The following is a 17,273-nucleotide window of genomic DNA, read 5'->3' on the forward strand; positions in this document are numbered from 1 at the left end:
AAGGCACAATCACATTTTTAAGAGTGATTCGGGCTTAAATTAACCACCTGACTAATCTCTTCAGGGAGAGGGTATGAAAACCACTATACCACCGTTTGATTAACACGAAGCTTATTCGTCTCTTTTTCTTTTGCTTCCTACACATTTCCGGATTCGAATCAAACTTGGAACAAAAGTAAACAAAAACGGCCAGGTGGATGATTCGGCTGCTGGTCCAAAATTAACTTTCCTCACTTTGTTGTCCTCTCCAGCAATGTAGACCAAGTTATTAAGGTCAAATTCATCCTTTCCAAAGTTTCTATCACAACAAACGACGGCTTTTTTCTCCTCATTGACCAAGAAACTCATGCCATCCCAAATACATGTTCAGGCGGGAAATCCACTCGAAACATTTCAGAAACGGAAACCCCTATATATATCTATTTAACCAGGTGTGATTGAAATAGTAATTCTATAGTGGTTGTTTTTATGATTGTTAAGTTCCAAGTTGAAATCTACCAGCGATTTAAAGAGAACATTTTATTTGGCACCAATTTGATATTTCATGTATTTTTATTATAACTAAACAGTATTAGGTATTAAATGTCCACCTACTATGCTTTTATCTTATGTACCAAAATCTGAAATAATATATCTGTTATGTTATGAGAAACAGAGCTCAACACTATGGGTGGGAAAATAGTTACACATTCACAAAAGCCATAGGGGAGACTATAATTCACAGCAGTCGAGGAGATTTGCTTGTGGTGATCATAAGGCCTAGTATAATCGAAAGCTCTTACAAGGAGCCTTCTCCTGGATGGATCCAAGGATTAAGGTTTAAAAATTGTTTTTTACAAGGGACTATAATAAATTAGCTTGTGGTTTTAACTGAAACTAACATTTGGCTTTTAATAACAAGAAAAAAAAAAACAGAATGACAGATCCAATCATAGTGGCCTATGCCAAAGGCCAACTTGCTGACTTCTGGGGAGATTCTCGAGCTTTATTAGACGTTATACCAGTTGACATGGTTGTGAACGCTGCAATAGCAGCCATGGCAAAGCACGGTTGTGGTGTCTCAGAGCTTAAAGTTTACAATGTCACTTCTTCATCTCATTCGAATCCCATGCGATCGAGTTGGTGAATTGATGGACCTCTCTCATCAACATCTTCGTGACTCTCCACTGGAAGAAACAGTGATAGACTTAGAGCGTATGAAATTCCACAGTTCCTTAGAGGGTTTCACTTCCTCTTTATCGAACACAATAACAAAACAGGAAAGAGGGATTGACAACGAAGGAAGAGGATTGAGCATGAGAGGAAAGAGGAAGCTAAACTATTTTGTGTCATTGGCAAGAACATATGAGCCTTACACATTCTGTTGGTTTTGGTGATCCATTCAAAGCTCGACATGTTTCAAGTGATGATACTCATCAATTGTTGAGTATATTAAACCATCACCTTCCAATGACTGAATAACACCAAAAAAAAAAGCAAAATCATGAACTCAACAACTTTGCAGAGTAAAGAGAGATAGATGTTATAAGGAGAAAGAGCGTACTAGAGCTTGTTCTTTGAAATCTTCAATTGCTGAACCATTTCATCAATGTGTATCCCCTGTTCTCTTGCACTGCAGTGAACAAATAACAATAGTTAGGTGCTGCAACAGCCGCGAGTAAACTCAAACTCACGTGCCAGCAGGTTGCTTTAGAAACTCTAAACTCTAAGTTGTTATTTGGTAGATATAGTGAATTGTTTCTCCTCTCTAGTGTTGAAGGTTGTTTCAAAATCCAATAATTTTTTTTTTATATATCATTAATATCTACGCAAAAGTCCAAGTTTAAAAGATTTGTGTTGCATACCAAAATCAATCTTGTAAAGTGTGAATTTCAAGTCAAGAGTATATAAATTTTCAATAAACAATACACCCTTATGAGTACCTTAAAATCACCATCACTATAACAATTGTGAAACCCCTAGATTAACTAAACTATCACTATTACAATTACACGTCTACAATCACAGCAAAAAAAAAAAAAAAACAAAACAAAATTTGAAACCCTAATTAGACTGAGGACACGCGGATTAACTAAATCATTACAACCACACCCAAAAAAAAATACATGTTTTGAAACCCTAACTAGACTCTGTTTCACTTTGTCTTTGTTACGTGTAAACAGGTTGGCGACAGAGAGGGCATGAGTTTTTTTGTCGATTCAACCACTCGATGACACATTCTTCATGAAAAAGATGCAAGCAATTACTTAGGCATAGGGTAGATTCGTTCAACCTCGCATCCCGACTCCAACAAATTCTCCAAACAAATCGCACAAGTCTTCATTTCTTCTTGTTCGCTCTCTTTGTCCACCAGATCTGTTGTAGACGGACCTGCAGAGCTACAAGGCACGACGATGTATTCCTTCTGTGTCAGTGTGATAGTGACTATTATGTATAAGGGTTGTTGTGGTGTCAAGTCAGAACTTTGACTTCTGAGTTATTGGGCTTTAACAAGAATCTGATCGGATATTTGTTTGGACATGACACGATCGTGGAGTTCGCTGAGAACAAGTTGATAGATGTAGTTTGGTTCGAAGTTTTCGAACTTGAGATAGATGAGTGGGTTGGAAGGAGAAGTATCGTCTGGGTAAGATCTGAAACTCGTTACACTGTCATCGTTCTTGTCTATGATAAGTTCCTCGAATTCTCTGCATGTCTCGACTGATTATTACATCGCTTAAGAAGTCTGACAAGGGATGAGTAAGTCGATCGTCTTCTTGCTAGTTATAGATGGAGCCTGTCTTCGCTCTGATTAAAGCATAAGTTGGTTGCTAATTGTAGATAATATGATTAATGATGCATTGTCTAATAATCTGATCATTATGGATTAATTTGGTGTGTGTTCAGACGCTTTCTTGAAGGATTAAAAGCGGAAGGGCCCATGATTTTGGAGTAACATCTCTAGGAACTATGTCAAGACTAGGGATCGGAGGCAAGTGGGAACTCATGGATCAATTTACTTGAAGAAACTGCAGCAAGCAGCAGAGAAGAATAAGAAGAATAAAGTGGAGGCAGCTGCGAGTACGAAGGAGGATCAGGGGAAAGGCTCGGACTTGGAGGAACCGTCTGGAGTTTTGAAGACTGATTAAAAAAAAAAAAAGAAGAAGACTGATGGTCCAGATTTATTAATGGTATTTGATTTTTGTGGATAGTAAATAGGGAAAGCTCCATTTTTTCCTACGTTCTGATTCTTCTTGCTCTGGAAGAAGATTAGCTTGTTGTGCACGTAATTTCTGATTCTGGGGGGTTTTTTTAGCTACTTACTACATATGGGTTACTCAATATTCGATTGGATATAAATCATACAAAACCACACAGTTGAGATTTCAACACTGTAGAACTTTTTTCAATTACTTTCTCCAGTTAAAGTATGTGGAATGTGGATATTGACTTGAGCAGGGAAACGAGATCAACCAAAAAATTGTGATTCTTTTAAACAAACTAAGCACGAATTTACGGTTTAAGGGAACCGAACTAAAATGTTTTTAATTGAATAAAGGAACCGTTTCGATTGCGTTTTAAACCAAAAGGCTGTAAATTTAAGTTAATGCATATTTATATGCCATAAGCGGAATAAGATCATCTTCAAATGGGAATTGAATTTTAAAAAATATATTATCCATTATCGAAACCTTGATTCTTGTTGACTTAAGAAAATATTAACTAGTAAAGCAAATCCAGAGTCGTCCATCTATATAACCAAACAATAACAGCACAGATTACCACTACCACCATTCATTCATTCACAAGTAACACACAACTTCCTCATCAACTTTTATAATATTTTCTATATACTAAAAGAAAATATTAAAAAGATGGAGAGCAAAAGAATGGTGATGTTTGTGACAATGCTGATAGTGATCATGGTAATGGGAAACCTTCTAATTCAGACAGAAGCTGATCAAGCTCAAGCTCCATCTCAACTTTCTTCTTTCAAAGATTGTTACCAAGGTTGTGTTTCGGTTTGTATGTCCAAGAATAAGTACCAAAATCTTTGGACGTGTCCATTTCCGTGTATCGAGACCTGTCTTGTATATCTTGTTCCCAAAATGCCAGTGCCTTCTCCTCCTTCACAGATGGTTTCAACAAACGAAATCATTCATAATGATTATTACTGCAAACTCGGTTGTGCTACTTATCACTGTGTTTCCCTTTCTTTCACCCAAAATCTGAGTAAGTTTAATTTATTTATTTATTATGATTACTTTGGTTTATTGGCATACATATATGAACATAAGATTATGGTATCTATGGCTTATTTTGTTGTTGTTGTTGTTGTTTGTGGCATGAGCAGATGTATACAAAGTTCCGGACTGTGTGGATTCATGCTCGGGCAAGTGCTCCGCCAAGAGTTAATAGCCTACTTTTGCCTTTTTTATTGTAATAAATTACCAATCTAAAAATGATATGAACCGTTTAGTTTGTTGTTTGTATCATTACGATGAATATTTATAAACAATCGATGCATCAACGTTTTATAACACTCTCTTGAGTCTTGAGAAAAATGGAGAGCAAAAGAGTCGCGACATTGATGAACATTATGATAATGATGGCAACGGGATACCTTCTGGTTCAGACAGTGAGACAAAGGCTAAGTCTATAGCCATTTTGAAGTTTGTTACTCAAATTGTCATGTCTACTGCTGTCTGATCAAAACTGTTATTGATCTTGCAAATAACCAGATATAGCTTGTGGAGGTTTTCCAAGGGTATCGTACTGCTAGAGAGTTCAGGGACATGAACCCTCTCAAGCCAGAGACTCCTCGGATTGGTCAAATTGGTAGAGATGGGGAAGTCATGTAGATGGGCATGCGCTGGAGAGATACCGTTGTTGTTAATCACAAACACCCTAAGCGGCTAAGCCTTTCCATATTAGCAATGAAAGGAGGCAATACATAGTTGTCTGAAGAGAAGTTTATTATCAGAGCTTCTGCATGGGGGAAATCCATGTTAAACCAGTCCATCTCAGTCATTTCTCCTGTAAAGAAAAATAAAATAAAATTGAAATCCATATAAATAGCTTACGAGTCTAGTGACAAACCGAATTAATTCATTAGAATATCGTCGTGTAACTAATTCTTGCCTGTGAATGGAAACCACCCGGGCATTGTATGGCTCATCATTGCTCCTCTCCCATTCTCTGGGAAGCATTGACTCTCTTTTTGGCATTATTTTAACCGCTCTCTTCTACTTACTTTCCCACGATTGCTAAGATGAAGTGCTACATCTCTTAAAACATCGTGCTGCGTCACAAATATATCATAGTAGCTAGTGGGCATAGCGATAAACCTGCAACATTATCCATGGTAAACTGGTTAAGAATGGTTATAACTGTAAATGTGGCTACAAGAGATGAGAACATAAAGAGTTCTATAACCTTACGTTGGATCTTTCACGAGAGTAAGGAGATTCCGGTTTGCTAAATTAACAAGAACATCAAAGGCAGTTGCGTCCTCTAGATCATGTATCTCCACCAACATGTTGATGAGAACATCAACAGGGATTTTCTTGCCTTCAGGGAAAGCACCCATATCCAAGAAACACTCTTTGCTTTTAGGATCGAGATTTTCTAGAGTTGCTTCGATTTGAGCAAACACTTTATTCTCATGAGTTTCATCAACAGGTTTACCTCTTGATAACCTCTCCACTGCACTTTCCCAATATTTTTCAGGTTGGTCTTCTAATGAAGCACCAATGACTTTCAGAGACAAAGGTAGACCTTTACACTCCCCAACAACTTACCAAATAGAGTCCATATGAGTACTGAAGTACAAAGAATATTACTATTATGCATGTAACACTTGTAGCAGACCCATTACCTGCTTGACCAAACTTTTCCTGAACCCTGAAGGGACTGATTTCTGGTTGAAACCAGAGAGACAGAACAGAGACGTTGCTTCATGATCATTTAGTAACTCTACATTATTGGTGGTTCTAGGTGATAGATAAGGGAATATGAAATATTCACTTACCATGTATATATCGCTAAGACTTGGAGAGCACTCTCCTATACTTGTATATATGTGTAACCTCTAATGAATAGAAGGGCAACTCACATTTACTGAGTAACATGGTATCAGAGCCATTATTCTAAAAACCCTTAAAAAAAACTAAAAAAAAAATCACCGCCTACTTCTTTCTCATCCCTCTTATCTCCCTTCTTCATGGTATCTGCGAGTTTAGATTGTGAGACCACAAGCGTTATGGTTTCAGGAATATTGAACATCAGCTGATCTAGAGATTCCTTTGTCCAAACGTCATCAAGGATCACTAGCTTCCGTGTATGACCAATGGATTTCGGCCAAACCTCATCTTCTATATTCGTGAGATGAGGTTAAATTTTAAGCAATCAACAAGCTCCTATGGTCTTTGGGTTCCATAACTTTCCAAAACAACCTCATTCACCGCCGCCGCCGTCATCACCATTGATTATCGTCTCTAAAACCCTCTTGTTCTTTCCTCCCCCGTCTCTAGAAGCATTTAGACTATTCAACGGAACTAGCTGCCGGCTGATATTCCCTGTAAAAGCTTCCACAGTCTTGGTCACCAGCTCTAACACCTCACTCATCTTGGGACATGCCTTTGGATTCCTAACTAAACATCAGTTGACCACAACAGCTAGCTTTTGAACCGATTTGATCAGGTACTTCCCTTTGAGCCTCGGATTTAATATGAGCTTGAACCTCCTTGTGTCAGATAGATAAGGTCTTACCCATTTTAGACGCTTCTGCTTTCCCTTGCGTTTGTTTCTGTCCTCCCGCCGCATCTGTAGAAGCTTTTAGACTATTCAACGGAACTAGCTGCGGGCTGCTGTTCTCTTTATAAGCTTTCACAATCTTGGCCACCATCTCCACCATCTCTAACACCTCACTCATCTTGGGACGTGCCTTTGGATTCCTAACCAAACATCTGTTGGCCACAACAGCTAGCTTTTGAACCGATTTGATCAGGTACTTCCCCTCGAGCCTCGTGATCAAAGGTCAATTAAAACCTAATGTGCACTCAACCACGATCCAGTGGTGTCGTCGTAACACTTCAAGGTCGAATCAATGCACTATGAAATTGTAAATATCAAGTATAGCTAAGGCCAAAGAGGAGGTTTGTGTTTCAAGTAACCAATTAAAAACGGAAATAAATCAGGGTTTTGAATTCAAGGAAAAATATTGGGCGTAGGGAATCAGTTAGGGGATACAACCACAAATTTAGATGATAGATTAGGAAAGCATTAGACCTCGTTCTTGAACTCAAATCTCAATTATAAAGATAACCGACTTCCGCAGCATTAGCTAACTATGTAAGGAGATAACTAGACCCTAAACTTCCGTTTGAATCTAGCTAAACAAGCAAGCATTAAAGTTCAAGTTTGATTTGTTCACAAGGTGGATCAACTTCAACTTCCGTTGTCTAAGGTCCACCTTGCTCACCTATGTTCTTTTCAAGCAACTCAACAACACTTTTGGTGTCACGATGAATTAAACCTAAAATCTTAATGTAGGTGATCAGTCTAGCTTAAGCATTATTTTTTGAATATAATGTTAAATTAATTCAAGAAAAAATAGCGTTCTCTTTACAATTGGTCCGATGGGTACTTAAGAATTAGAAATGATAACAGAGCAAATCATTCAAAAGTTTAAAGACTGCTAGAATCCACGTGATGCTAACCAGCATCTTAGAGCAGCTTCGTAGCGCAAATCCCCCTCTCTTTGGATGGCGAGGACCTTGTTTCTGATCTTCTTATCCAACAAAGAGATAAGTCGTGCGGCTGGAAGAGGCGATGCACCATGTTTCCTGTCATTCTGCTCCCTCCAGAGCGAGTAGACAATGATTTGAAAACAGTAGCGAATCAGAAACAGGGGAATACGATCGTGTGCAGGCGGGGTGAGGTGCTGGACAACCTCCCCCCAATCCGTGGAAAACCCTCTAGGGATGACTGGAATAGCTAGTGCAGACCAAACCTCAGTGGAATAGCAACATCGGAAAAATAAGTGATCACGCGACTCCGCTTGAAGATTGCACAGAACACACATCGGAGAAGCATCCCGTTGCCAGAGCATCACCTGATCTGCAGTAGAAAGGCGGTTTTTCATTGCGAGCCAAGTACAAAAAGAGAATTTCGGTGTAGCATGAGGGAACCAAACACCAGAATGCGAAGAGACTTTGGATGAAGCCACGCGAGTGTGAAGCCAAGTGTTTTTTGTGGAGAAAGAATCCGTGAAGGAGTCACCCGTACCCCTCCACAAAACTGCATCAGGTCTGGAGCTGTCACGTTGATGCCACTGCTGAGTTAAAGTCTCCTCAATNATATTCCCTGTAAAAGCTTCCACAGTCTTGGTCACCAGCTCTAACATCTCACTCATCTTGGGACATGCCTTTGGATTCCTAACTAAACATCAGTTGACCACAACAGCTAGCTTTTGAACCGATTTGATCAGGTACTTCCCTTTGAGCCTCGGATTTAATATGAGCTTGAACCTCCTTGTGTCAGATAGATAAGGTCTTACCCATTTTAGACGCTTCTGCTTTCCCTTGCGTTTGTTTCTGTCCTCCCGCCGCATCTGTAGAAGCTTTTAGACTATTCAACGGAACTAGCTGCGGGCTGCTGTTCTCTTTATAAGCTTTCACAATCTTGGCCACCATCTCCACCATCTCTAACACCTCACTCATCTTGGGACGTGCCTTTGGATTCCTAACCAAACATCTGTTGGCCACAACAGCTAGCTTTTGAACCGATTTGATCAGGTACTTCCCCTCGAGCCTCGTGATCAAAGGTCAATTAAAACCTAATGTGCACTCAACCACGATCCAGTGGTGTCGTCGTAACACTTCAAGGTCGAATCAATGCACTATGAAATTGTAAATATCAAGTATAGCTAAGGCCAAAGAGGAGGTTTGTGTTTCAAGTAACCAATTAAAAACGGAAATAAATCAGGGTTTTGAATTCAAGGAAAAATATTGGGCGTAGGGAATCAGTTAGGGGATACAACCACAAATTTAGATGATAGATTAGGAAAGCATTAGACCTCGTTCTTGAACTCAAATCTCAATTATAAAGATAACCGACTTCCGCAGCATTAGCTAACTATGTAAGGAGATAACTAGACCCTAAACTTCCGTTTGAATCTAGCTAAACAAGCAAGCATTAAAGTTCAAGTTTGATTTGTTCACAAGGTGGATCAACTTCAACTTCCGTTGTCTAAGGTCCACCTTGCTCACCTATGTTCTTTTCAAGCAACTCAACAACACTTTTGGTGTCACGATGAATTAAACCTAAAATCTTAATGTAGGTGATCAGTCTAGCTTAAGCATTATTTTTTGAATATAATGTTAAATTAATTCAAGAAAAAATAGCGTTCTCTTTACAATTGGTCCGATGGGTACTTAAGAATTAGAAATGATAACAGAGCAAATCATTCAAAAGTTTAAAGACTGCTAGAATCCACGTGATGCTAACCAGCATCTTAGAGCAGCTTCGTAGCGCAAATCCCCCTCTCTTTGGATGGCGAGGACCTTGTTTCTGATCTTCTTATCCAACAAAGAGATAAGTCGTGCGGCTGGAAGAGGCGATGCACCATGTTTCCTGTCATTCTGCTCCCTCCAGAGCGAGTAGACAATGATTTGAAAACAGTAGCGAATCAGAAACAGGGGAATACGATCGTGTGCAGGCGGGGTGAGGTGCTGGACAACCTCCCCCCAATCCGTGGAAAACCCTCTAGGGATGACTGGAATAGCTAGTGCAGACCAAACCTCAGTGGAATAGCAACATCGGAAAAATAAGTGATCACGCGACTCCGCTTGAAGATTGCACAGAACACACATCGGAGAAGCATCCCGTTGCCAGAGCATCACCTGATCTGCAGTAGAAAGGCGGTTTTTCATTGCGAGCCAAGTACAAAAAGAGAATTTCGGTGTAGCATGAGGGAACCAAACACCAGAATGCGAAGAGACTTTGGATGAAGCCACGCGAGTGTGAAGCCAAGTGTTTTTTGTGGAGAAAGAATCCGTGAAGGAGTCACCCGTACCCCTCCACAAAACTGCATCAGGTCTGGAGCTGTCACGTTGATGCCACTGCTGAGTTAAAGTCTCCTCAATAAGGTTGAGAGCACCTTCTCTATGCTTGCGCCTCCGTCGAGGGTGCCAAGCCTCAGCCAGAGTAGCAGATAGATTAATGCCTAAAGCAATGATTCCACGACGACCTGTGATATCCATCAGACAACCCAAATTAGACCACTTATCATACCAAAAAGAGGTTTGTAAACCATTCCCAACTTCACACTTAGAAAGCTCCCTTGCGACTGTCTTGTACTAAAGTAACTTACGCCATATCCACGACCCTGCAGAAGCAGTCACGCTCACAGCCCAGAAGGATTCCCCTTTAAGAAAATTTGTAGTGACCCAACGAACCCACAAAGAGGGACTATGCGAGACAATTCTCCAGACCAGCTTCAAGCAACAAACATTATTTGCCTCTGTTAACGAACGGAGGCCCAACCCACCCTCCTCTCTTGGTTTGCAGACATCCTTCCAAGCCACCTTTGCTTTACATGAACTCAGATCAGGTCCGGACCAAATAAAGGCAGAACAGAGCTTATCGATCTCCCTGATACAAGCTTTAGGAAGGCGAAATGCCGCCAACCAGAAATTGGTTATGCCCCATAGAACCGAGCTTACCAAGTTTAATCTCCCCGCAAAAGATAGAGACCGTGAAGTCCAAGTACCAATCCGTTTTCTGAGTTTAACCAATAACGGTTGGTAATCCACAACAGCAAACCTCTTGGTGAGCAGAGGTAGCCCCAAGTAACGAACCGGGAGCGTACCAATAGCAAAGGGAAACCGTGAACAAACTTCTTGGTGGACTGCCTCTGTAATTCCTTCTAAATACAAGGATGATTTTTCAAGACTGATCCTAAGTCCTGAAGCTCGAGCAAAACCCTCAAAAACATTGATGATACCTTCAATAGACCGAACCTTGCCATCCGTTAGCACCATTAAGTCATCCGCAAAGCTGAGATGAGTAAGACCCATGGTTTTACACCGCGGATGATAACCAAAGTGTCTTGTGGCTGCAGCTGTGTCCAACTTCTTAGATAGAACCTCCATACATATCACGAATAAATAAGGTGAAAGAGAACAACCATGTCGCAATCCTCTTGTGCTACCAAAATAGCCTGCTAATTCTCCATTAACTTGAACCGAAACCGAAGATGTGGTAACACACAGAGCGATCCAATGAATGAAACCGGGTGGAAAAGCCATGGCTTGAAGAGTGTTGAGCAGAAAAGACCACTGAACTGAATCAAAAGCCTTGGAGATATCAATTTGAATCGCACAGCGAGATGGACATGTAATCTTATGATAATCCTTCACCAACTCCGTGGCTAACAAAACATTTTCTATCAACAACCTATCCTTCACAAATGTTGATTGATTGCCTGAGATGAACTTAGGCAAAACTCGTTTAAGCCTATTAGCAAGAATTTTTTAGATCACCTTGTAGAGTACATTGCAACATGAGATAGGACGGTAGTCTTTCATCTCCCTTGCCTCAGATTTTTTCGGAATAAGAGCAAGGATAGTGGCATTCAAGCCCTTTGGGAGAAACCCTTTCACAAAAAAAGATTGAACCGCTATAATAAACTCTGGACCTATATTATCCCACATTGCTTTATAGAACTCCACGGTATAGCCATCGGGCCATGGGGACTTATCCTTTGGCATTGCAAACAAGACTGCCCTAATCTCATCTGTCGTGACCGACTTTAGAAGCATATCCACATCCTCAGCCGAACATCGGAATGGAAGTAAGATTTGGAGGTTCGGCATGGAGATACATGCATAGTCATTCAGACAATGTTGTAGAAATGTTTTAAAGTGCCTCTCCCAACAACAGTATATGAAGAACAATAAGATCAATCCCAAATCTAACAACCTAAATTTAGAGAACCATAAATCCCTTTTTGAAACCCGAAACCCAAAAGTAAAACTACTCAAACATAGATAAACAGAAACAACAAATCAAAGATGAAGAAAACATAATTGAACTGCAAAGATAAATAAAAAGGTTCAGAATTCTTCTCCAAAGTGTTAGAGATGATTAGAGATCTTTTCCCAAAGCTTACAAGTACTCAAAAGCTGCGTAGAATAAAAGTTGTGTCTCTAGAGATCGAGCCTCGTGCTTAAATACTAAAATAAAACCCTAAAAGTCAGTTTAAAACGAATGAGGATCAGCCGATCCTGGATGCTTATTCTTGTGTTTGCTCCAGATGCTTATTTTCATCACCAAAACACTCAGTTTCCTTCCAAAGTAGCTTAGAACCTGTACAGACTCACAAAATATTAAAAAGACTCTAAAAGCACACTTTAACTCAATAAAAGACAAACAAACCTAAAAACTATGGTTAAAACCTATAAAATACAAACACATCATCTCGGATCTAATATGAGCTTGAACTTCCTTGGGTCAGATAGATAAGGTCTTACCCATTCTAGACGCTTCTGCTTTCCCTTGGGTTTGTTTCTGTCCTCCCGCCGCATCTCTAGAAGCTTTTAGACTGTTCAACGGATCTAGCTGCGGGCTGCCGTTCCCTATAGAAGCTTCCACAATCTTGGTCACCATCTCTAACACCTCACTCATCTTGGGACGTGCCTTTGGATTCCTAACCAAACATCTGTTGGCCACAACAGCTAGCTTTTGAACCGATTTGATCGGGTACTTCCCTTCGAGTCTCAGGTCTAATATGAGCTTGAACTTCCTTGTGTCCGATAGATAAGGTTTCACCCATTCTAGAAGCTTCTGCTCTCCCTTGGGTTTGCTTCTGTCTATCGGTCGCCTCCCTGTGATAAGCTCATAGAGGAACACTCCATAAGCCCACACATGGCTTTTCAATGTGAGACGGCCGGCTTGAATGTATTCAGGTGCTGCATAACCTATAGTTCCTACAACCTAATAAAGCCGGTTTCATTGTAACGTGTTAATAGATTAAGATGTCTTTTCTCAAATCTAGTAACCGAAAAATTGTGAAATGCAGAACTTACAGAAGTAGAAACATGGGTTGGTTCTTTAGATGGACCTAAACTAGCCAAACCAAACCCCGAGAGCTTAGCTATCCAATCCTCATCCAAAAGAATGTTTGAGGACTTGAAATCACGGAATATAATCTGAAAGAACAAAAGATTAAAGTCAGTAAATAGACAGAGATGAGATCAATCACGTAGCAGAGTCATGACATTACCTCAAAATCCATTTCTTCGAGCAGGTATGTTAAGCCGCGAGCTGCATCTTGGGCAATTCTCAATCTGAGGTCCCAAGTAAGGACTATGAGTGACCGAGTGGATAAGTGGAATTCAACACTTCGGTTAGGCATATATTCAAAAACCAGAAGCCGTTGGATTCCACGCTCATCATCTTCTGCACAATAGCCAATTAATTTTACCAAGTTTATATGCTCAATAATCCCGAGGAAGTTCAATTCTGTAACCCATTCCTTATACCCCTAAAAAATCCAAGAAATGAGATAATCGAGTTAGCCCCGTGAATAACTGCAAAATCTTGAGAACAAAGCTGGAGAAAAAGACTTACCTGCAACCCTCTTTTACCAAGCTGCTTCACCGCGACTTCGATTGTAATTGACGGGTCTTCTAAATTCCTAACTGTTCCCCTGAAGACACGACCAAAACCGCCTTCTCCAATCATAACAGATTGGCTAAAGTTCTTTGTTGCAGACTTGAGATCAGTAATGCTGAACTCTCTGAGATTACTTGCTCTAGTGGACACTGTAGGGTACGAGTTCTTCCTCCCCATGGAAGATTCTGCGCTCGTCCCAGAGACATCCGGAGAGTTAAACACTGACCCGCTTTGATTGACTTCGCGGTCAGAGGAGTTAGAGGTCAGTGAAACCCCTTTCTTGTCCCCACCTGAGAACAAGAAACCCTTCACTGTCGAGAAGAGATTAGAACGGCGAGGGTTCTCCACTGCACGAAACAAATAAACACTGGTTATGTACATATACGCAACCAGAACATTAATTGGAGCATATCACCCAACAACTATAATCTAAAAAGTTATAGCCTTTCCAAAGTTACCCAACATTTAGGATCGAAGCTAGAACTAGAAGTAATCGAATTTTCACAAGTTGATTTGTATACATAGTACACTAAAACCCAACAGCAACATAAAGAAAGAACTGTGACTTATCGAACAAGCGTTAAATTACAACTCACCTTTGAAATTATTTTGTATACAGAAAAAAATCAAAGCTTTATAAGAAGAAAATAAAATTCAATCGCCAAAAGAGAAGAATGATCTTTTTTTGAAATGGGCCATGGTTACAAAAATTCGTACCAGGAGTGTCAATCATACCAGCTGTTGCGTGTGTTCCAGATTGGACGGCCGTCTTTCCACTTCTTGTAGTCCCGACCTGGTCAATGTTTTGGATTGGATGTGACTCCGATGTCAGAGTCAGACCATCCATCTTCGGATCTTCAGCCATCTGTGGAAAGTCTCTGTACTCCGTCCGTTTGCTACATAGTTCGTACAAAAAAAAATGATCAATCAAAATGAGGATCATCATTGCAAAATCTTATCAGTTTAGCTTTCCAGTTTCTATTAATAATACGATTGACAATTATAGGGAAAACAAAAAAATTAAGATGGTACGTAGTAGAGAACAAAATGTAAGATGAGGAAAAAGATAGATACCTGTTACTGATATGGGAGAAACGTTGTTTCGTAGCTTCATCCTCCAATTCAACCACTTTTATCCATTTCTCATCGATTTTCATTTCAACTTGATTTCCTACAGCACTCTCAGAGTTGAATGGATGTCTTCTAAGCTCTGGACAACGCCTTATCTCGAGATATTCCAAAACTGGGAAGGGTAGAGGAGTCCAGTAGATGTCTTCTAAACCATCTAAGACGAGCTTAGTTAGATTTTGAAAGGGCTGCTCACTCGTATGACCCAGCTTGGTCATAGCTTTCTCTTTGCTTATTACTTCTTCCATTTGCGGACACTCAGATACACTTAGATCACCAAGACACGGGGCTAACAGCAACCATGTCAAGTCTCTAAGACATTCAACCATGAATAGTCATTGTGCGTATGTTCTGCAATTGTGGATTTTCACAATGTCCCTTTGGATGGTGCTACTCCAATCAGTGGTTATCTCCGGGATATTACATCCCAAAATATCAAGCTCGCGAAGACCAAACATAGCATTCAACGATAAACTTCCTCCATCGGCTATTGTAGTTTCAGTGAGATGTAAACGTTGGATAGAACTTGCCAACCCATGGATACTTAGTAACTGCTGCAAAGCAGAAGATCCTCTCACGGTTAGACTCAACTCTTTCAGGCTCTTCAAAAGTTGTAGATCCTCCATTAACTTGAGATCCATGGAAACAGAATGAAATAATCTCAGTACTTGCAAATTCAATAAACTTGCTATCACGTCAATTTCTTGAAGATTAGATGTGTAATCCAAATCCAAGTGTATCAAACTCTTAAGCTCTTTTAAACCAAGGGGCAATCCTTTTATAAATGTCCATGATAAGTTGAGAAACCGCAGCAACACCAGGCTTGAAACTTCTTCCGGCAATTCACCAAGTTCTTTGTTTAATGATAGATCCAAGACTACAAGACTTGTCATCCTCTGAAAGAAAGTACCCGAGATCAATTTCAAGTGTCTGTTTCTTTGGAGCACAAGGGTTGTAAGCTCGGAACACTGGAGAGAATCTGATATATTCTGAATCTGAGTAGATGTCACTGACATTCTTCTAACCATCCCCCAGTCGTTGACCATTGGCATCTGATGTATTCTCTCACCGGCTACCACGACAAAGTGTTCAATCTGCCTCCCAAAGTCAGATGCTATCCACAAGGCCATTTCACGAACCAAACCATGCATCTTTACACAATATCCATTTCCAGCCTCCATCAACAATCGCATCCTAACCAAATCACAGATAATTTCATATCCCTGGAGCTCAGCTTTCTCTCTATCTACATTTGCAAGGATTCCCTCGCATATCCAGTAGTTTACCAGATCTTCTTTTCTTATATCACAATTTTCTGGAAACAGAGCACAATAAAGGAAGCATAACCTGATGATATTCTCATCACTCATATAATCATAGATAGACTTTAACACGGGAAGAGCCCCATCTTCCATATCTGGAAATTCGGCTGTGGATGAAGCCAAAACATGAATAGAGTAACGCCATTCGCGTACAGTCCTTTTGCGTGACATGGCCTCACCAATGACACTGAGAGAAAGGGGCAAACCACGGCATGAACTAGCAACAACTCTTGCGAGCTTAGGTATGTCTTGATGACTTCTCAACGTGTTCTCTCCGACGGTCTCTTGAAACAAATCCCATGCTTCGTCTGGGCTCAAACATGTAACTTCTACCTTAGCATCAACCCACTTGTTATCATCACATGCTTCCCGAGATCGAGTAGTGAGCACGATTTTGCATCCATTTTCTTGGCTGGGAAAAGGAACTCCAATTTTATCAAGATCCAATCCGCTCTGGATGCCGTCCAATAACAAGAAAAATCTCTGTCCCTTTAAGGCCATATATATTTTAGCTGCCTTGTCCTCTTTAGTTTCTGTTCCCCATAGTAGGCCTAATCTACCGATGATTGCGTCCTGTATGCTCTCGACCACTTCAGACTTGACAACAACAAAGATGACAAGACCAAATGCTTCAAAAAGAAACTTGTTTTTGATTTCAGTAAGAAGGGTGGTTTTGCCTACTCCACCCCTACCATAAATACACAAAGCCCCAACATTTTGTTCCTCTAAAAACTGACACGCCCTTTGAAACAAGTTTTGTTGAGAAAGAGTTAGTTGAATCGGGGGCAACTTTATCACAAGAGGCGGAAGAGGTCTGCGAGAGACGACATCTTCAAAGACCCCCTTAGTTCTCAGAGTTTTAACTTGTTCAAGAGTCATGAGAACCTTTTCACTATAACGATAGGTGGATGCAGGGATAAGGGAACCATAGTCGTACCTTGACAGTCTCTGCATTTCAGAGACACTTTCATCAAGTAGACGATTGGCTCTCGGTTCAATCTCTTGGACCATTGAAACCCATTCTTTGACTTGTTGTAGACCTTGTGTTTCTTCGGACAGCCGTTTCGAGTGATCGTTTCTCATTGCGTTGAGGTCTTGCATTTCTTTCTGCAAAGCCTCAAGCTTTTCCTCCAGGTTTTCTAAATACTTTCGATTCAGCAGAGA

General features: G+C 40.3%; 3 protein-coding genes and 1 pseudogene across 3 annotated transcripts; 1 reads left to right on the top strand and 3 right to left on the bottom strand.

The window, feature by feature from the left end:
- Positions 4,116 to 4,395, top strand: LOC104728494 (thionin-like protein 2). Its single transcript, XM_019233098.1, has 2 exons — positions 4,116 to 4,212; positions 4,334 to 4,395. The coding sequence occupies exons 1-2, from the start codon at positions 4,116 to 4,118 to the stop codon at positions 4,393 to 4,395; spliced, it is 159 nt and encodes a 52-aa protein (XP_019088643.1).
- LOC104728495 lies at positions 4,662 to 6,913 on the bottom strand (annotated as a pseudogene).
- On the bottom strand, positions 12,058 to 15,206 carry LOC104724637 (probable receptor-like protein kinase At5g47070). Its single transcript, XM_010443178.2, has 7 exons — positions 14,734 to 15,206; positions 14,377 to 14,555; positions 13,615 to 14,006; positions 13,268 to 13,528; positions 13,071 to 13,193; positions 12,516 to 12,978; positions 12,058 to 12,351 (listed from the first exon to the last, which is right to left on the bottom strand). The coding sequence occupies exons 1-7, from the start codon at positions 15,114 to 15,116 to the stop codon at positions 12,278 to 12,280; spliced, it is 1,875 nt and encodes a 624-aa protein (XP_010441480.2). The 5' UTR covers positions 15,117 to 15,206; the 3' UTR covers positions 12,058 to 12,277.
- Positions 15,099 to 17,267, bottom strand: LOC109127721 (probable disease resistance protein At5g47260). The gene has a single exon (XM_019233097.1). The coding sequence runs from the start codon at positions 17,208 to 17,210 to the stop codon at positions 15,123 to 15,125; it is 2,088 nt and encodes a 695-aa protein (XP_019088642.1). The 5' UTR covers positions 17,211 to 17,267; the 3' UTR covers positions 15,099 to 15,122.

Source organism: Camelina sativa, chromosome 11 (genome assembly GCF_000633955.1).
Source record: "Camelina sativa cultivar DH55 chromosome 11, Cs, whole genome shotgun sequence".
NCBI classification, from domain to species: domain Eukaryota; kingdom Viridiplantae; phylum Streptophyta; class Magnoliopsida; order Brassicales; family Brassicaceae; genus Camelina; species Camelina sativa.

Bases quoted from the DNA above. Each gene is read 5' to 3' on its own strand.
- LOC104724637 (XM_010443178.2), bottom strand. From the start codon at position 15,116: ATGGTTGAATGTCTTAGAGACTTGACATGGTTGCTGTTAGCCCCGTGT. The intron at 14,556-14,733 runs GTATCTATCTTT...CGAACTATGTAG, and splicing joins TTCTCCCATATCAGTAACAG to CAAACGGACGGAGTACAGAG. The intron at 12,979-13,070 runs GTAAGTTCTGCA...CGGCTTTATTAG, and splicing joins CAACCCATGTTTCTACTTCT to GTTGTAGGAACTATAGGTTA.
- LOC104728494 (XM_019233098.1), top strand. From the start codon at position 4,116: ATGGTTTCAACAAACGAAATCATTCATAATGATTATTACTGCAAACTC. The intron at 4,213-4,333 runs GTAAGTTTAATT...TGGCATGAGCAG, and splicing joins TTCTTTCACCCAAAATCTGA to ATGTATACAAAGTTCCGGAC.
- LOC109127721 (XM_019233097.1), bottom strand. From the start codon at position 17,210: ATGCAAGACCTCAACGCAATGAGAAACGATCACTCGAAACGGCTGTCC.